This window comes from Podarcis tiliguerta (assembly GCF_965153285.1).
Source record: "Podarcis tiliguerta genome assembly, chromosome: 5".
In the NCBI taxonomy this organism is placed as follows: domain Eukaryota; kingdom Metazoa; phylum Chordata; class Lepidosauria; order Squamata; family Lacertidae; genus Podarcis; species Podarcis tiliguerta.
This window is the reverse complement of record NC_139538.1, coordinates 76,766,359-76,787,528: the sequence shown is the minus strand read 5'-3', so window position 1 is coordinate 76,787,528 and position 21,170 is coordinate 76,766,359. Positions and strand designations below refer to the sequence as shown.

Sequence of the window (21,170 nt, the reverse complement as noted above, 5' to 3'; positions counted from 1 at the left end):
CCACCACCCATTTCTTGCACTCCATTCTAAATCCTAATTGGAACTATGCAGCCCCAGGCTCTGCAGCACCCCCGAAGCTCAGCAGCCAGTGTGACCAAACTGCTTCCCCTCCCTTAAATCCATCTCTGGTGAATATTCTCAAGCAGGAAGGGACCAAGAGAAAGTACTGACCTCCTCCCCACCAAATAATGAACATCCTATGTTTCTTCTCCATCTGTATCCTCTGGGTAGTGAGAGGTGCTGCGATTGGGCAGGGGGCATTGTCTGACACTAAACAGCATGCTATTTTAAGAGGTTGAAGTTTTGCTCAAATGCAAAACTCAAAAAGAGCATCAAAACAAATGCAAATTGATGGCACACAAAGCAAAGAAGGTATTTGAAGAGGAAATTGTTAAAGGCAAAAAAACCCACAATCATTTCTTTAAAAACAAGAGCAGTAAATTAGCTAAGGAGGTAGTAGGATATTCAGCAGACAATGGACAGTACCAAAGCAGTACCAAAGGCTGAAAGAGAACTGCAAGCAAGCTGCATTGGTGCTCACCATGGAAGATGATGGACAGACTGCCATGTCTGAAGTGCTGTATTTGAGCAGGGGCATCTGAGGAAGTGTCAGAAAGAAGTGACAAATGATAAAGTTCTAAAGCTAACTGACAAAGTGCAAATTAAAAATCACAGAGGACAGATGGCATTCAGTGAAGAGCTCTTAAAGAACTCAGAGAGGAAATTGCTTCAGTTTTAACAAAAAAAATGCACATCATTAAAATCAGCCTCTTTACCAAAGGATTAGAGGTTAACCAATGTCATACTTTTTTCTCTCTTCTTTTTTTTAAAGAGACCTAGAGGGGATCTGGAAATAACAGAACTGTCCACCTTATGAGTGGTACATTGATTCGTAGAAAGCATTATCAAAGGCAGAATTGTTCAATATATAGAAGAACAAGCTTTGCTGAGGATGAATCAGCCTGGCTTCATCATATTTACTGGATTTTTTTTTAAAAAAGTATCAGCCAGCACTTAGACGGGGTCATCTGTAGATATATGCTTGGACTTAGATAAAGTTTTTGACAATGTTCCTCACCAAATGCAAACATAGTGGCTTCACGATGAAAGGACACACAGATCTGGCTCGGAAAGCCATAGGAAGACTAGCCCCATAGTATTACTGTGGTGCTCAGTGCTTATATCAGGAGATTAAACACTCTGCCTGATTTCTAGAGAATGATCTCTGAAGAGCAGACAGAGCTCTTTATCTCCCAAGCTCAGTGCTGAGTACCATGTTATAGTGGAGAGCTATAAAACAACAACAAATCTGGCTATATAGACATTAGCAGCTTAAAACCAAGTGAGGCTGTTCCCCCCTGCTGCATTTCAAGTTTCATTTGCACATTGTTGTACACACTAGAAAAGGGAATGGGGGTGTCTTAGCCTGATGCACAGGACCTGTGTGGCTTTCCCATGCCTACAACCCCACCCCTGAACCATTTGTGAAGCTGTCATCTGCACATGTTCAATGGCTGTCTTAAATGCACACATCTCAAGTTAATTGTGAAGTGAATATGGCTTGTGTTTACAAATTTGATGAAAGCTGGTTTGAAGGAAAGCACACCAAACAATAGTATTTCTCAAGATAATACAGGATAGATATGGATTGTGGCTAATGCAGTATGTACACGTCTTCAAACAGCAGCAGTGGGAGTGCACTGAATAAGGAGTGTGTAACTGTGTAATGTGTGCACAGCCTCAGGGTGCAATGACAGTGAAAAGGGCAAGTTCTGGGAACTGTCCGAAAATAAAACTGCCAGTATTGTAATGCCTTTGTAGAAATCTATGGTAAACCCACCTTTGGAATAGCGTGTACAATTTTATTAATTCATATTCAAAGAGATACACTGGAGCTAGGAAAGGTGCCAAATCTGGCAACCTAAATTATTTGGGGTGGGAATATATGTCCTGTGCCAAAAGCCTACATCATTTGGGACTTTTAGTTTAGAGTGGAGGTGACAATGGAAGGAGGACACACTATAAAATTATGAATGGTGTGCTGATAGTGGATAGAGGAAGTTTTTCCTTGTAAAACTAGACCTCTTAAGATAATGCAGAACAGGCAAAAGGAAGTACTGGGTGGCATTCAACCAAGCTTTACTCAGAATAGAACCACTGAAATTCATGAACATGACTAAGGGTTCATCAACTCTTCCATTTGCCCAGTGACAAATCCACAGAAATCACGATTAATACTCTTCTCACGATTCAGCTGTAAACAGTGCATTTCCCTGGCGGAAAGTAGTGGGAGTAAAGAAAAACCTCTAGAACCCATATGCCTAGAGATCACAGGATAAAGGTGTGGGTGAGCCCTGTAAGGTTCCTTAATTTTAGTGGGTCTACTGTGAGTAAAACCAACTTGAATACCACCCTCTGTTACACACAGCATAGCACTAACTTATGGAAGTCAATGCCACAGTGTTTTAAGACCTTTTAGATGGCTTTTAAGAAGTAGCCATGGAGATTAATGACCATTAGTTCCGGTTGCTAAATGGAATCTCCGTGTTCTGCAGCTGGGGCATAAGAATGAATGGGGGAAACGCTCTTGCCTTCCTTTCCTGTTTATGAGCTTCCCATAAACATTTGGCTCTTAGAGGCAGGGTACTGGACTTGATGGTCTGATCCTACAGGTCTTTGCTTTCTTTTTTAGGCGACCTTGTAGGCGGTAGTAACATAAATACTTAATACCTTTCTATGGTAATCTTTCACAACGTCCCAGCAAAGGAAATCACTCGCTATGTCCATCCCTACCTTGCAGAAGAATCCTACAATGGTAGAGTTGGAAGGGACCCCAAGGATCATCTATTCCACCCCCCTGCAATCTAGGAATCTCAGCTAAAGCAAGAAATGGGGGCAAAGAGAGCTAGCGGCTTGCCTAGCATAGGAGCCAACTCCTAGGAGCTGAGGTCCTTTGCCCCCTCCCCCCAAAAATATTTGCGGGGGCCCCACCCCCAAAGTTGATGGGTATTGCCATTCAAATGATCTGTGCTTACCTCCCCCCCCCATTATTTTATTCAAGTTGGCACCCCTGTTGCCTAGTGAGTTGTCCCAGTGAACTCTGCGTTATCACTTGGCTCTTTCCTTCTTTTTCTTTTCACCTTCCCAAGCCTGTCTACAGCAACTAGTCCTTGCAACGATAGTCCATGCGCCTTTACGAGTCCCGGACCGGCGCGCGAGCCACCCTCTCGGGCAGGCATTCCGCGCCAGAGGTGTTGCCGCCGCTGCCGCGCCCTGCTGGCTCCTCCCCGTCTCCGCGCACCCGCGCGCCTCTTTGGGCATGCAGCCGCAGTAGGAGTGCAAGACTCGCCCGGAACGCCAGCCGCTCCGGAACCGACCAGGCAGCGGCGGCGGCTGCCCACCCACCCATCCACCTACCCACCCCACTCTTTACCGGATCTCCCCCCTCCCACTCCGAAGGGGGGTTGCCCGGATCGTTCCGCTATCTTTGTGCGCAATAAAGAAACCACCCCGAGGCTTGGCCACCGGGAGGCGGCATCCTCGCCACCGCCCCCCTACTCTCAGCGCGCCAGCCTCTCCCGCACCCCCAACATGCTGCAATAGGAGCACTCAGCCTCCGGGAAAGAGGGCTGCCCGGCCAAAGGGGGCGCCGAGACCCGCGCGGAACTGTCCTAGCCGCCTCCCTCGGCAGGATTATGATTCCCAACAAGGAATATATATTTTTGGTGTACAGTATGTGTGATTTTCCCCACCCCTCCGCCTTAGCCACCCCCTTTCCCCGCTTAATGTAACTGCTGGTAGCTCCTTTGATTGAGTAGCTTTGTTTTAATTATTATTTCCCCCCTCCCGGATCCGGATCCAGTTTGGATGTCGCCTTGGACTTGTCAGCAATGCCGGGCTGGTGGCGGCGGCGGCGGCAGCGGCTCCCGGTTCTCCCGCCGCGTCTGCGCCTCGGCTCGCTCGCTCGCTCGCTCTCCTTTCCCTCCGCGCTGCCTTCGGATTGGTCTCTCCGCTTTAAAGTGCTGTCCAAGGGTTGGCTGCAGGGCTGCTGAATAACAGGTGCAGTTTGCTGCTCCGTCGCTTCGGGGAGGAGGAGGAGAAGGAGGTGGGGGGGCAGGGGGGGAAAGAAGGAAAGAAAGCCCAGCAGCCGAGGAATGTCGCCGCTGCTGCTGCTCCAGCCGCCGCTGCTTCTGCTTGGGGGGTGGGGTGGAAAGGGGGGCATCTTCAACATCATCACCCAAAACCAGGAGCCAGAGGAGCTTGTTTTTCCCACTCCCGCTTCCGTATGGAGAAATGGGTTTCGTGATTGTTGCTGAATGCGGATCTCTGGGCTAGGAACGAGAAGGGGGGAGACAGAAAAAGCACCACACCAGCCCCAGCACCCAAGGATCATCATCATCACCATCGAAGGAGGTGGATTTTTGGGGACTGCTGTTTTGGGTTCGTGCGGGAAGAAGCGCCGCGGATTCTTCATTTTTTTGGGGGGGGGGGGTAAGAGGGGGGAATCGAAGGTAAAAAAGGAGGCTACTTCAGCACTGCTGGAGGATGGGGAGAGCTCGGCCATTCCAGCTGATTCAGCAGCGGTTGTGTGAATGCGTGTGGATGTATATGTGATGGCGGGGGGGTTACAGAGCTCTAGGTTGAATGGGGAAATGTCCTTTCGGTAACTGACGGCAGCCTCCCCCTCCGTTCTGTGGGATCTTCTTCTTTCTCCCTCCCCACCCCTCCCTCCCTCCCTCTGTGGCTCGCTCGCTCTCTTTCTCGCCTTTGCGCGCCCCCTCCCTCGCCGCCTTTGCTCCGCATGCTTCTGGCTCCCCCCCGATGCCTTTTCTTTCCCCGGGGGGAGGGTGTGCCAGGCCCCTAGGAGGATGAGCGAAGGGGTCTCCTCTCCTCCGGGTGCCGCAGCTGGTGCCGAGGAGGGGGCGGCGGCCGGAGCCGGGGGTCCCGCGGGCGGCGGCGGCGGCGATGGGGGCGCCGACCCGGCGGCCCGCGAGGTGCGCTGCAGCGACTGCATCGTGTGGAACCGGCAGCAGACGTGGCTGTGCGTGGTGCCCCTCTTCATCGGCTTCGTGGGCTTGGGGCTCAGCCTGATGCTGCTCAAGTGGATCGTGGTGGGCTCCGTCAAGGAGTACGTGCCCACCGAGCTGATGGATTCCAAAGGCATCGAGCAGGACCCCTTCTTCCTCTCCAAGCAGCCCACCACGCCGCCCAAAAGCGTGGACACCACCACCACCAGCACGGCCACTACCACCACGTCGAGGACACCCAATCGGATAAGTACCCGCCTCACCACCATGACCAAGGCGCCCACCCGCTTCCCGGGCACCCGGGGCCCGATCCGCGCCGGCCTGCCGAGATCCACCACGGCGCGCCACACGGTCGCGCCCCCGACCGTCCTTGCCACCACCACCACCGCTGTCCCTTTCAGCACCACCATCCTGATTTCCCGCCCTGCGCCTGGCACCCCTGGGACCCAGCCTCTGCCCATCTGGCCCACTGCGGCATACACTACCTCCTCCTACAAGACCTATCTTCAGGACTCTGCTCCGTCCTGGACCTTATCCCCCTTCCAAGAGGCCAGCACCACCACCACGCCAGAGGCCAACACCAGCCCCAAATACCGTAAGTGAGACCAAACTTCTTGCTTTGCGTCAATAGGGGGAAGGCTTCCCCCTTCCCTTTTTTGGAATCCGGGTTGTTGGCGTCTGGGTGATTCTTTATGTGTATATATATGGAGGGGGTGGGGTGCTGTTGAAATGTCTCTGTTCTAGACCTGATTTCGAGTGCTTGTAACTTGGTGCAAATACCCAAAGGCATCCAGGCTTCCTTGAAGTTTGTCTGGGCTTTTCTTCCAGCCTGGATTCTTTCAGGAGAGATTCCCTCCTCTTTTGGATGTTTGTGATGGTGATGATGATGGAGAGAGAGAGAGAGAGAGGAGCCAACCCCCACCTCGTCATTTCTGGCTTTGCCTTACCCCACCCTCCAAAGCAAAATCAACGCACACACCCAATTCAAGAGGAAAAAGGAATGTAGCAGGTTTGGGGACCTCACCAGTGGTCCTTTCAAGGGCTTTTGTTAGCGGCCTGGGCTGGAGGGAGAAAAATGCTGACCTTGATGGTTCTGTGGCTTATAAGGAGATGAAGAGGAAGTTAAAACTGAGAGCTAGTGCTTTGGACTGGAGCTTTGGCTAGGTTGTGCTCAGGATTGTTTGACAAGGGGTGTGTGCCTCTGTGCTGGTGTGTTTGTCTTCCCCTTCCCATTCCCCTCCCACCTTTAGAAAAGACAAGACAAGACAAGAAATGCTTTCCAGCCCAACTGTGATCCACAGTCCCTTCCCCAGGGTGCTGCGCCATTGCAAAATAATGAGCCCCAATTCCATTTCAGGAGAATGGAGGAGAGAGCACACCCCATGAATATATGCATCAGCTCAGGGAAGTCGCCTTTCTCTTCCTGTGAGGCTCACTCCAGCCTCACCAAACGAGTGCATCTATGAAGGAGATATATATATGGGGGGGGGGATATTTCCTAGGCAGATAGGTGGGGATCTTTCCTCCCCCCTCTTATTGGACTACTTGGCTATTGGTTTCCAGCACTAACCCCCCCCCCCCATATCCATTCTCCTCACCCCTCTCATTTGAAAATGAGGATTGGGTACAGTCTCTTGTGAAGGTTATCTAGGACAAATATCATCACAATCCTCTCTCTCTGTTCAGCCAACTTCTGGGTGCCACTATTTAAGGAGTGGAGGGCCTGTGATTACAGCTGGGTATTTGTCTCTCTTCTTTGATATGGTAGAGCAAGCTAGAAGCTGGGTTGCTACATGAAGATGGGAATCCTGTACTTACCAGTGAGTAAGTTCCATGGAACTCAGCAGAGCTTACTTCTGAGTAGGCAAACATAGACTTGCACTGTAAATCCCATTGTGAAGCAATTTTATTACCCTGCACTCTCTTCCCAATTTGATGGGTTTGCTTATTTAAATCATTTGTTCCCCCTTTGTTCTTTCTCAAATATTCCTTTAAAGCTGTTTGCTGCTCATAATCTAGGCTGAAGAGCAATATGTGGGAGCCAAAGGATGCTATGGGTTGAGGAAATCAAGCAAAGGGTGTGTGTGGAATTAACCTGGGGGAATCAGCCCAAGAGGATAGTGTACATGAGATGGTCAGTGAGAGGTAATATATCCTGTGGTCAACAGGCAAGAGGCAGCTGGAAGGTTGTTAAGTTGCATTTGGCTAATGTCCTTTCTGTGATTTGGGGAGGGTGTTCATTCCTTTACAGAAAATGAAGTTGAAATGCAGAAGCACACCTTCCTCGCTCCTCTCCTTGCTTCCCTCCAGAGACTGTCTGATTTTTCATGCTATGCCCCCTCTTGCGTTTGAAACTCCTTCGGAGCAGAAACCTATCTGGTATTTCCCAAATGCATTTATTGTCTGCTGCTGGACAGGCAGGATGTTGTGAAATTTGGAAATGCTACCCTGCAGCCCATTCCCCCCCCCCATCTAATTCCCTCCCCCAATCCAACTCCGTCTGTAAGAAGACTGGTAAATCCACTATGATTTTCTAACCTTGCTGAGTCCTTAGATTATAGAACCTGCTTAATAGATGACTGTCAGCTGGCAGGACCTACTACCCACCCTAACCAGCCCATTTTCTCTCTCTCTCTCTCTCTCTCTAACACACACACACACACATACACACCCCATGGCACACATATGTTCAAGGACTGTTTATGTTTGCAAGCAATCCTTGGTCCAGATCTTGCTAATATAACTGTTTAGACAGTTTAGTTTAGACCTTTGTGTTCCCTCCCTCTTCTCTCTTCCCTGCCCCCCTGCAGCTTTGCTAAAGCACAAAATATAAGAAGTGCAAATCCACCAGAAATTGACCCTGTTTGAGCACATTGATAGCCTGTGATTATCATTAACGGGAGATTAAATAGATTACATAAAAAAGGATTGGAATTTATAGGGCATGTGGAATTCCTCTCCCTCCCCCACCCTCCCCAAAGCTGCACAATTTTCTGTTTCACATAATCTTTCTATCAGGTTACAGTGGGAACAGAATGGAAGTGATACTGTAATTTTTCCTTGGTGGGTGCTCAATCTTCTGACCTGATATCTACATCTTTCACTCACTTTGATCCTCAATTCTCCCCCTTCCATTTTAACACCTTTTGTAGGAAAGGGGGGAAACGTAGATAAAAGGAATACATTCAAATACATTAGTTTCTGGACTCAGCTGTCTGTTTCTGCTCTTCCAATGACTCTGTTTCTTGAAAATAGTAATAATAGCAATAAAATATAAAAACTGGGTCTACAGTATTGTGTGAATATGAATATATATATATATATATATATATATGAGAATGCTGAGCAAAGTCTTGTGTGACCGTCTTGATGGGAGAAAGGCACACACTAAAGGCAAATATGCAATGCTCTGTTTAACCACTAATATTTTTTTGGAAACAGAAGTGCTGTGGAAGGGTAAGGTTCAGGATATCTCACAGAATTCTCAGCACCACATTTCCCAGGATCCACTAGGGGAAGCCGTAGTGATTTAAAGGGGCATACAAGCATCAGAAATATCGTATTGTAGGTAGGCCTTGCGAATTTCTTCCTGGTGTTTTTGAAAGAGGAGTGCCTGATATGAATTCACGTGGAGTGATGTTTGAGACCTTTGCTGGTTTTTTAAAAGGGCTTTTCTCCCCCTCAGCTTCTTTCTCTTACAGCTGTTATGAACAATGAACAATCATTTACTCAGAGTCATCCACTCTTCTGTATCTGTAGAAACAAGCAAGACCCATATGCAATGAGCCCCCTTGGAGATAATTCAGAATCTTATTTTAATTTTATTCTTTAGCACATAGGTGACTCAAAATGAGACACCGGCCACAATAACGAAGACTTTGCCAAACTTGTTCCCTCCAGAATTTGTAGGGCTACAAAGAATCGTAGAATTAGAAGGGAACCTGAGGGATATCTAGTCCAACCACCTCCAATGCAGGAATCTCAACTAAAGCATCCATGTCAGATGACCATCCAAATTCTGCTTAAAAATCTCCAAGGAAGGAGAATCCACCACCTTTTTGGGAGTCTGCTCCACTGTCAAACAGCTTTTACCATCAGAAATTTCTTCTTGATGTTTAGTCGGAATCTCCTTTCTTATAACTTGAATCCATTGGTTCAGGTCCTAGCATCCAGAGCAGGCAAAAACAAGCTTGCTACATTCTCCACATGACAGCCCATTAGATGTTTGAAGATGGCTACCATATTTCCCTTCAATCTCCTCTTTACGAGGCTAAACATACCAAATTCTCTCAACTGTTCCTCATAACTCTCTTCCTTGCTGGCCTGCGCTGGCTAGGGTTGATGGGAGTTGTAGTCCAATAATATCTGGAGGACACAAGGTTGTTGGAAGCTGCCACAATTTTATTTATTTATTAAATTTGCATAAAGGAAGCCTGAGTTGTAGATGTGAAGAATGAAAACAGACAAACAGTGGACTCTGTAGTTGCTTTGGTTTCTTTCAGGGCAACACACCCATTTGTATATGGTAACAAGAGGCTGGGAGTGTAGCAGTAGCATCACTAGGGTGGAACAGTAGGAGCACTTGCCCTCAGTACAAACCGGATGGAGCAGCAAAGTTTAATCAAAGATTTTGTATTGGCAGTGTGTTATAATACAGTGGTAAAGGTAAAGGTACCCCTGCCCGTACGGGCCAGTCGTGTCCGACTCTAGGGTTGTGCGCCCATCTCACTTAAGAGGCCAGGGGCCAGCACTGTCCAGAGACACTTCCGGGTCACGTGGCCAGTGTGACGAAGCTGCTCTGGCGAGCCAGCACCAGCGCAGCACACGGAAACGCCGTTTACCTTCCCGCTATAAAGTGGTACCTATTTATCTACTTAAGGGTGCTTTCGAACTGCTAGGTGGGCAGGAGCTGGGACCGAAAAATGGGAGCTCACCCCGCCACGGGGATTCGAACCACCGACCATGCGATCGGCAAGCCCTAGGCACTGAGGTTTTATCCACAGCGCCACCCACGTCCCATAATACAGTGGTACCTCTGGTTAAAAACACTCGATTTACAATCATTTTGGCTTAAAGACTGTGCTAACCCGGAAGTAGTACCTCGGGTGGCATGGCAGCAGTGGGAGGCCCCATTAGCTAAAGAGGTACCTTAGGTTAAGAACAGTTTCAGGTTAAGAACGGACCTCCAGAATGGATTAAGTTTGTAACCAGAGGTACCACTGTAATTTTAATACAATGTCTCCTTGCCAGGAGGCTTGGTGAGGGCAGCAGACCTGGAAGAATAACTTCTCAATGGACCAGCATTTGCAGCCTCACACAGGATACATATTCATACATAGTCTTACTGGCGGGGAAATGACTAGAGCAGTGAAGAGGATTCCCCCCCCCCCATAAGAGTTCCTAAACAGGAGAATTCCATTTGCACAGTGACAACTTGGCATTTCAGCATCAACTGGTCCCATTTTATGGGGTGGGGTAGGAGTGGTATAGGATTGGAAATCTGCTCTGATTGCAGAAATGGAACAGAGGTGGGGGGGACTATGGCTCTCCAGATGTTGTTGGAATACAACTTACTTCGGCCCCAGCCAGCATGGCTTATGGTCAAGAGTGGTGGGAGTTGAAGTCCAAGAACATCTGGAAGGCAAATGATTCCCCATCCCTGCAGGAGAGTGCAGACTCTGATAGAAGAGGTGGTGGTGATTTTCCATCTTCTGTGCAGCAAAAGGGAGAGAAACTCAAAAGGGTGTGTCTTGAACCACTGAAGGGAGCCTTGGCATTAAAAATACAAAACAAAGACCGGGGACTCCAGGATTATAGGAAACTAATCTTGAACCAGAAACCAACTATACCCTGAACTGGAAACCATATTAACTAAAAGAAAAGCACACCCCTTTAACCTTATTTTAAGAGTTCCTACTATAAAGTGAAACTATTCCCTCCTCCCCATAATATATGCTCTTCTAGGGCTGAAAGCATTGATCAAATCAGTATATAAATCGACAGGTTCATGCACTGCAGATTAAAAATTGATTACTGGATTGAAATTAGAAGTGCCTCTGTTTTATGCTGTTGTTGTTGCATACAGTATATGCCTCTGCAGCTCCTCAGTCAATTGATGTGTTGCAGTTAATTTTCCAAACACTTGCCTGCGTTATTTAGTTGAGAGAAGCGGTAATCTGCTTTCAGTTCCTCAGAAGATCACTTGCAGTTGGTATAATAATGTAATATTTATTCTGTTAATGATGCTGTTTAATCAGAAACAAGCAAGACAGTCAATTGACTGAGGAAACTAACTAGTTGATTGCCTGAGAGTCCACCCCCCTTTGATATTTTTGGTTCTACAGTGACTTTGTTGCTATGTAAAACTGAAATATTATACTCAGACTAGGTCTCCAGCAAGAATTCATCAGCGCAGTGAAACTGCTTCCTCTTGCATTAATTTATGGCCTAGCAGAGAAACAAAGAGCAGCCAAAGCTGGATCACATAATGCAGAAGAGCCAAAATAGAGCAATGTTCCAGAAATTGTAATCAATACCCTTTAGAGAAATAGAACAGAGAAAGCTCTTTCTATGAGCCTGAACTGCTATCCGAGGTTGCTTTAATTTCCTTCTCGTTCTCATTCAGAAATATAAAGCTTACCTACTGCAATCAATTATGTGCAGCTAGTAAATGCTCATCATTATTATGAGAAGAGTGTGTGTGGAAAGAAGTCCATTAAATTGCAGAGGCCCCTGTGGGTGTTTTGCAAAGAGTGCACTTAGACACATTGCCCTCCTCCCCTCACATGGGATTCTTGCACATGGAGGCAGAAACATGGTTGGTGGGGAAGCCCCAGGAGCAATGTTTTTTGTTTTGTTTTTTTGCCTCTCAGGAGTACCTAGGAACCATTCATTTTATTATGGCATAAAGTATAAGGGTGCACTGATATAAGGTTACGACTGCCCCCCAGGGAAGCCCAGTCTGGGATTGGTTTTGCCTCTTTGCAGCTATGTCCAGAACCGGACACCATCTCCACTCCCTTCATCTGTCTTTCCCTGCCATTGCTTCTGTTTCTTGGTGTTATGCTAGAATGTGTGGTGGAGCCTTGGAAACACCAGAGTGTGTTGGCATTTTGGGCTTTGAAGAGTGTGACAAGCGAGAGAATGTTGACACATGGCTATTACATAGATAAAGCATGATATTGATGGTGATACCACCTGTTCAAGAAATCAGGGTTGGGTTTTTGGATTTCTGAGGGGAGAGGGGAAACATCTAATATTTTGATTTCAGTGGAGTTTTATTGAGATAGTGTTGTATTTTAATGAGACATTTAATTTTAAAATATTGATGACAGGGCTGAGGGGGAATGATCAGCAGCAGGTTTACATGGACAGTAAACCCCTCCGAGGCGAAGGCGCACACTGCTGAAAGCATGCTCTCTTCACAGCCCATAAAACACTTCCCAGTTCAGTTGACACATCATTTACCAGTGTGGTGAGACCTTGATCACAACCGAACTGAAGCCAAGGCATTTATTTCACTGGACAGCAGATTAGGCCCTGAGCATGCAAAGGAATTATTAACACATTCTGGAATTCTAAGCAGAAATATGTTTCTCTCCTTCTGCTGTTTTTTTAAACAATTCTTATTACACACACACACACACACACGTATACACACACACACACACATATATATATATATATATATATACACACACACAGTGGATTACAAATACTGTAAAGCAATTTTTTATTAAAAAAACCCCCAGAATAATTAAATTCATAGACACACATCCAGATATATACTGAAGTCCATTCTGAGTTGAACCTTGCCTCCTTGGAAAACATATTAATGAAATTCTTGTCTGAAACAATACTGATCTGCGTATGAACAGACAGTGCTGCTGCATCAAACAACAACAACCACAACCCACCACTTCATCTACCTCAATATGAGCTACTTTTAACTAGAGATGCCAGTGATTAAACCTGGATTCTTCGGCATAAGGGTTGGGGAAGCTCAGGCCTGGGGGCCCTCTAAACCTGACCTCTGGGATTCTTCCCAGGCCACACCCCTTCTCAGGCCACACCCCCTGCTAGCCCTGCTTTGAACCCTCCTTGGGTGTTTTTTGTTTGGCTGGGGTGTGTCCTTGAAGGCTGATCATGCCTCTAGCTTCCTTGGATAAAGGTTCTATGGGTGGCTGCAGAAGCTAGCATATTTTTCAAGGGTACATTTTGTGTTCATTGCTCCACTCACCTTTGCTCCTGATCCAGTGTATCACTAGCATACACCCTTTGGAAAGTTTTCCCGAAGATGATGCATCTCATAGGCTGAAGAAGGCCCATGTATGCATCTGAGCCTACAATGCAATCTTTTAGAGAGCCCAAGGCATTTTGGTACCTGAGGCGTTACATCCATATGGCACCTTAGGGCAGAGGTGGTGGTAATGGAACAGAAACCGGAAGCTGCCTTATACTGAGGAAGACCTTTGGTGCCTCTGGCTCAGTAGTATCTACACAGACTGGCAGTGGCTCTCCAGAGGTCTTCCCAAAAGCCTTTTCAGTGAAAATTATAGAATACTAGTACCTGATGCCATGGCACACTCCAGGGATGCCTCTCTCAAAGGGCCTCCCTAGGCAGCCAGTTAGCAGTTCTCTGTACAGGGCCTACCAGTCTGCACAGACTCCCTGGGGACTGATGTGGAACAGGGATATTTTTACACACACCAATAAAGCTTTGTACATGCCAAGAGGTGCTGTCCAAGGTCTTCTGCACTCTGCACACAGGGTGGTAAGGTGCAGTGTGGATTGCGCCACATCCTGACATCACCTGAGTCACCACATGTCATCTTGGGGAACGTATCTCAGCTTGTGTGGTCTCTAGGGGCAGCGAAATGGCTTGGGGAGGGGGGAACTTGGCTGTGTAGTAGACCAGGGGTTGCCACAGGCACACTGCAACCAAACACATGATGCAGTCTACTCAATTAGCTACAGCAGAATGTTTGTTTCCAGCCTCATTCCAATGGAGAACTCTGGGGATGCTGTGGGCATCAATGAAGACCTCTGCGAGTAGATGTGTGCCTAAAGTCGCCCCACTGGCAGCTCTGGTAGTTGACTTGGACTTATATATGATGCATTCATGACCAAACTAGATGTAGCATAGGAGACAAATGGAGTATTTCATTATTGGGGGGGGGGGGAAGCAACTGTGGGGCCTCTGAATTTGATCAGAGCAGCAGCCAGCAAAGCATTTTCCTGATAAAAACAGGCCTCCTAATTTACTTTCTTACTTGCAGAGGAAAGGTCTATTAAATTTTCCTGCATGGAGAACACAAAACTGGGGGTGATATACAGTCTGCAAAGAGATTTGTTTTGCCCCCTGGCTCCAAATGAATTTGGAGGCCTCACCATAACTGCATTGAATTTTAAAGGGGGGCGGTGTCAGGTTATACTGTATAGATCTCCTGTGTCAGGCCTAGTTTGGCCCTAAGACAGTCCAGCTTCTATCAAGAATGTGGTAGTTTGATGCTCTGGCCAAATAAGTAGAATGATTTGCTACACTGCTTGTACTTGGGTCATATCTCTGAAGGATTCTGCTGTGCTTTCATGTTGACAGCTAAAGGCCGTTCTTTGCCAGCAGTGATTAGAAACAAAACTTTCCAACTGAATCAGAGGCTGTGTCTCTAAAAGGTAATGGTACCCCTGACCATTAGGTCCAGTCGCACATGACTCTGGGGTTACGCGCTCATCTCGCTTTACTGGCCAAGGGAGCCGACGTTTGTCCACAGACAGTTTGTCCGGGTCATGTGGCCAGCATGACTAAGCCGCTTCTGGCGAACCAGAGCAGCGCACGGAAACACCGTTTACCTTCCTGCCGAAGCGGTACCTATTTATCTACTTGCACTTTGACATGCTTTCAAATTGCTAGGTGGGCAGGAGCTGGGACTGAACAACGGGAACTCACCCCGTTGCAGGGATTCGAACCGCCAACCTTCCGATCAGCAAGCCCTAGGCTCAGTGGTTTAGACCACAGCGCCACCTGTGTCCCAAGCCTTTTGTCCCAGGGTAGGGTCTCAGGGTAATAAGCCAAATATATTATCAATCTCTTATATAAGGCATGGTGGCATTTTATCAGCCAGCTGTTTTATTGCTGGTACTTTCAGAATAAGGATGGCCTGATGCAAAAGAAGAAAAGAGTTCCTGTACCTTTAATAGTTGCATAGATGCAGGGATTTCAGTTGTGTAGCTTGCTTAGCTTACAAAGGTGCAGAAGCTCCTTTCCTATTCTGCATCTGGCTGCCCTATTCCACAATGCAATGTAGTGGGCAATCTCAAAATAGTTACATGTTCCTTTTAAATAATTAATCTATGCAAATTTTCACCAGCTGTTTTCTTTTCCTTGCTGGGAATGGGGGCAAACCTATCTTTAGATGGAGCTTCCATGTGTGCATGTAGGGGGGGGGAGGTACTTTGACAATGGATGGACTTGTGCAAAAATTCCCAATTTTGGATTTTAAGTCTCTTTAAAACTTACATATAAGATAGTGTGCATTATATAGAATCCATATACAGCAAAGACTCAAACAAATTGTGTATGTTATAGAGCAGAGGTAGGCAGAAGATAGGTTGGGATCTACTGGTAGATATTTTGGGGGAGACTGGCAAGGGATTTCTGACACACACACACACACACACATACAGTTGTGTTACAGCAACACCAAAAAAAACAAACCCCTTTGTCCCTGTAAACTACGTTGCTGAAACACAGTGCTTAGGTGAGAAGCAGAAGTGAAATTTTGCATGAAAGAACTCGTGAACTTGGTTCTGGCACTAACCACTTGCTCAGAGGCACCCTGTCCTTAATTCTTAGCATAAGTCTACACACCTGAATCACTAGTGCACCTTGCTCCAACTGATTGTTCTATACATACTTATTCAAAGGTAGGTCCTGATGAGTTCCATGGGACTTATTTCCATGCGAAGTGTGTGTAGTGTTGGGGAACCTACAGTCCATGGGCCTAATGCCCTCAGTGTGGTATAGCCTAAACCATTCCCACCTGTCCATTGATTCGCATGCTATGATGTCGAGTGCCGGAAGGTAAACCCAAGAGGCTAAATAGAAAAGGAAGAATTGGGAGTGCGCCCTAAAGGTGTGTTCACATCACCATTTTCTATGGCTCCAGCATGTTCCCACATGTATTTTTAAGCCAGGTTCACATGATGTTAGCCACAATCCACCTGTATCCCATAGCTTTTGGAGAAATACTCCTTTTTGGTGTGCCTTCCCTTAAATCAGCTTCTGTCTGATTCCAAAATGCAAACTGCCATTCTTTTGTGGTGTGAACACTTCAGGCAACTTTTGCGCATGTGCTGATGACAGCATGGGTACAGAAAGAAACTTCACTTGGTGTGTGGGAAGAAATAAACAGGTGAAGGCATCCCTTCCTCCACTCTGATGTGAACAGTGGCAGGAGAATGCAACAGGGATACGCAACGGGGAGGAAAAACTTGCAGCATTTTGAGCCACGACCTCAAGGAACAAAATCCTTTCACCGCTCAACTCAAATTCAAGCTGCACCTGCAAAGGAAGACTGAGGATTCTCCCTCTGAAGTTGAATCACCTTTGAATTGAATTGAATTTATTACGGTCCCAGACCAGACTCACTTACCGTGCTAAACAGATCAGAAACACAATAAAATTAAGTTTAAATTAACAATGAATATAACGATAAACAATACAGTTATGGCAGTAGTTTAAATATGGTTTAAGGCTTAATCTCTACCATATTATCTATAATTTGCTTCTAATGCCTTAGTCTTGCTCCCTAAGTTTTATCGCAACCGTGCAAAATTTGGCCACCTTTAACGTGATCTCTCTGGATCCTTGTCCTCAATCAGAGATTTTAAACATTGAGGTTCGGGCCCACTTGGAAAATCATCTTGTGTCAAGTGATGTTGAGTTACTGACACGTGGGAAGTCTCACTCCCTAGTCAAAGTGGCAATTCCCTATCCCTGGTGTACAGGATTGTAATTTTATGCACACTTATTTAGGAGCAAGTGATCTTGCTTGCTTGCTTAGAAGAAGGCTGCATCAAGCTCAGTGGTACTTCTTTGTTAGTAACACCGTACAAGATTGGTCTGACTGACAACATACTGCTGCCCCCTCTTCTCTCTCTCTCTCTCTCTCTCTCTCTCTCTCTCCCTTCCTTCCTTCCTTCCTTCCTTTATTTCTTTGTTATCCCAAAAGCTCCCACTTGAGGAGCACCTCCTTACTCTAGTAAGAAAAGGAATGAGACAAAGGGGAAAATTGATACATCCAAAGTAGAGGACCTTGTCAAAGTAGAGGACCTTGTCCACATCAACTTGAGGTTCCCTAATCCACCCGCCATGACTTGTTTAGAGAACTTGAAACTCGGTTATTATTTTTAATAGTGATGAGTAACCCTCTCAAGATGTGTGTCTGTTACTGAAAACTTACCTTTTGGCTTTGTTGTACTGACAGATCTAAATGGTTGTCTTCAAAAGCTCTGCAGGCATTGGAATATCTCCTTGAGCTTCAAGGGACACTTTTAACATAATGCATTTTCTTTCTCTATAAAATCTCAATGGCATGAAATCAGTTGGGTGTAAACACCCTCCCACCCCCACAATTCATGACAGTTTGGTTCTCCCTCCCTCCTCTGAAACTTTAGATTTTTAGCTCATTATAAACGGAGGCTTGATTGCTGGCTGTTACCAGATAGAGGGGCTGTAGCACTGCATAATAGCACACCATTAAATTAGCATTAATAGCAGTGAGCTTCTTTCACAGATCGGATCATTCTCAGGACTCGTAAAGCAAAGCAGCTGACCTAAGACAGACTGATTCTCTTGCAGTGTCTTCTGTGGTCTCTTTATGGGAACAGCAAAGGTTATTTTTCACTATTCCATTTGGAGGTGATTTAGACACACGCAGGGTAGCTGGGGGCTGCTGTTTTCCAAGATACAATCAGGATCTTAATGAAATCAGTTTAGAATGATTTATATCCTGTAGCACTGTGATGTCTCAAAATGACCTTGCATTCTGCAACACTAATATTTCCCTACTCTTAGCATGCAATAGAAACCCATATCATTTATGATCTCTCCCTTTAAAAAGACAATTCTTGGTATTTCATCACAATTTAGCATCACCAAGAAACAGAACCCAAGATTAGGCAATGGATGGAGAAGCTGTACATGCTCCATTTGAAGCGGGGGAGGGGGGTCACACGGGACAGGGAACAAATTTAGGCCGTACCTTAGTATTGCCCCTGAGTAACACTTCATGTTCTTCCATTTAAGTGTATGACAGTTACACTTGAGGAGGCTGTTGCAGTGAGAGCAAAGCTTGTCCTCCATTCTGACAAGGTAACAGAGGCGATTTCAGGGTAGCGTGATCAGTTGGGCCGCACTGAGCACCGGTGCCACAGGGGGCAATACAACAATGATGTAGAACAGAGCGCAAGAGGCAGGCGGCACCGAATTTTAGCATTGAACAGGGCGCCACTGAAATTTGAGAGCCTAAAGCATGGCACTGCAAGGTGGGCAGGGACTCACCCTCTCTGACAGAGATCCCACGGGAGGTGTGCCCTTAAACGTACTGCATCCTTCAAAACCTTTTGCTCCATGTGTTTCTTCTTTAGAATGACTTTGGGGCTGACTGATGTGTTTGCATGTTGGGTTGGCTCAGTTTTCAGTTGCAGCCCAATCATACAATAGTTGCTCAGAACGAAGTCCCATGCAGGTCACTTAGACAGGTGTGCACAGAATTGAAACTTGGGTTAACTTTCGTTACATATGCAGATAGTAAACTGCTTTGATGGAATTTTATGAAGAAGTGGTATATAAATTTTATGAAATACTGTATTTTTCTGTGTATAGGACTAGATTCCCCCCCCCTAAAAATAATGTCAAAAATTAGGGGGTGTCTTATACTCTGGGCCATCTCCCCCCATTTTCTTAAATCTGAGGCCTCCCAAATAGGACTTATAGACAGAAAAATATGGTACATAAGATAATTATGCTTCATTAAATTATAAACCAGAACATATTAATTAACTTCAGCTGGGTTGGTTACTAGTATACATTTATTAGGGTGCTTTTCTTTCTCTCCCCTCCCTGAATTTATTTTTTAACCTTCCTTAAATTTATTTCTTACCCTTTCCTTTAATTGAACTCCTGTTCCATTTATTTGTAACTGATATATAGCATTATCCAAAGTCAGTCTTATACAGAGAGTAGACCCATTGGAAACAATAGACACAACTAACATATTAATTAATTTAATATGTTAAATTATATTAAATTAAATTAAAAACATATCCATTAATTTCAGTGGATCTACTCTGCACTTAACTTAGATACAAACAATATCTAAGTTGTTTTTATTTGTATGTAATGTTTGGAAATCTTAAGAACAAGCCCCTCTGAAAGGCTTCATAATGCTAAAAACAACAGCACCCCCATCACAATAGGTCTGTGGATGAATGACTTGAGAATTGCAAATAAAGTAGCACTAAATTATTCCAGCTGTTTGGCATTGAACTCTTCCAGTAATAGCTACTAAACAAATAGCAACTAATGGATTTCCCCTATGCTATGCTATGCTATGTGCGGTTATCCTCATCTCTCCCCTGCCTTTTATATTACGTTGGGAGGGGGAGAATTAATGCCCTCTCTAAAACTGCGAGTAGCTTTGCCATGGAGAAATGGGATTTTTGTTTGAATCTTGCCGAGATAAACTGCGCTGAATTGGTATGGTAATTTTTCCTTCATTTAATAGTATCAAAGATAAAGGCTTTGCGGTGGCAGGGTTCAATGGGGCAAGAAACTTAACTGAGTGGATTATCCTTATGAAATTTCAGTACTACTGGCTTAGGTTGGAGGTGGCTTTATAATAACTGCATTTAGAAGCTGTGTTCCTGGGGCTCTCCTGTGAATGGCTGTTTACTTGCATTTTTTGTTGTTGCTACTTTGCCCTGTGGCTGAAGGACACTTAACATAGGCAGTGTGTTATTGTCCCCATTTTCTTTTTCAGCCTAGCATTGTGTTTTGTTTACACCAGCCTATCCCTTAGCAACATGCATTCAGTGTAGTGATAAAGAGTATGTGATGTGAACCATGCCATGAACCCACCGGGTACCCACTGGCAAGCTACTGCCTCCTTGCTACAGCTTCTCATACAAGATCAAACAACATTGGCTTACCATTGGCTGTTATGTGGAACACAGATGTAACCCATCTTCGCAAAGCACCAAGGACTTTTGTGACTCTTTAGAAGTGAATGGCCTGAACGAAAGGCCAAGCCTTTTTAAAAAAACAGAACCTGGTTGAATCCGAGCCCAACTGATCTTCAGTTTATTGAAGGTCCTGGTTTGGTGAAACTTCATTTTGAAAGAGGATTTTTAAAAAACGTGTGAAGGGCATGGTGGGTGGGGACCTGCTCTTAAAAGGGGGAGGGAGCCAGAAACATCACTGGGCATGCCCAAGGTTGTCCATAGAGATATTTGGGTATCTCTATGTTCCAATGAAAATACTAATTTTTAAATAAGGCTAGGGGTGCAGTTGTTTTCTTACAGGAATGTTTTTCTTACTGTTAAAGAGTTAGGTGGATGTTCCATTCTATCTACAGAGAGGGTGGGGGGATACCACCCAACTAATAAAGATCTAGATTCAAGAGCAGTTTAAGGTCTTCCGGCATAAATAAACTTTCATGTTTAGATACTAATAATTGTCTTATAAGTTATTCCGCCCCCCCCCAATCACATAATTGACACATTTTGAAGCAGTTCTGGTGCAAGTGAAAAGGATCTTCACCATTCATGAGGGCTAGAACTGATTCTTTTATTTCTTACGATTCATGAGATATATCTGATTTTTTCGAACTGGGGTCGCTTTACTTTCCATATGGGATCAGAAGTCCCTTGAATAACATATATGCTGAACCATGAGGTTGACCAGTATCCCTTTAAAGCTGGAATGTATTATCATTCAGTAGGACAAGCGTAACTAATGTTGTTAGACTCCAACTCTTTTCGGTTCCAGCCAACAAGGCCAACGGTCATGGATGATGGACGTTTTAGGTCAGCAACATCTGGATTTGTTGGCTCTGACTACAGGTGGTGTTTGGAAATTGAGCA

The 21,170-nt window shown here is 45.6% G+C and overlaps 1 protein-coding gene across 2 annotated transcripts in view; it reads left to right on the top strand.

Moving 5' to 3' along the window:
* Positions 1 to 3,401: 3,401 nt before the first annotated feature.
* NRG3 (neuregulin 3) overlaps positions 3,402 to 21,170 on the top strand; it is a 602,711-nt gene continuing 584,942 nt past the window's right edge. Inside the window, exon 1 of one of the 2 annotated variants that reach the window (XM_083440046.1) lies at positions 3,402 to 5,622. In XM_083440046.1, the coding sequence (XP_083296172.1) occupies positions 4,869 to 5,622 (754 nt within the window). In that variant the 5' untranslated portion in view covers positions 3,402 to 4,868. The remainder of the gene's footprint in view (positions 5,623 to 21,170) is intronic. The other variant, XM_083440045.1, reaches the window with a different exon arrangement.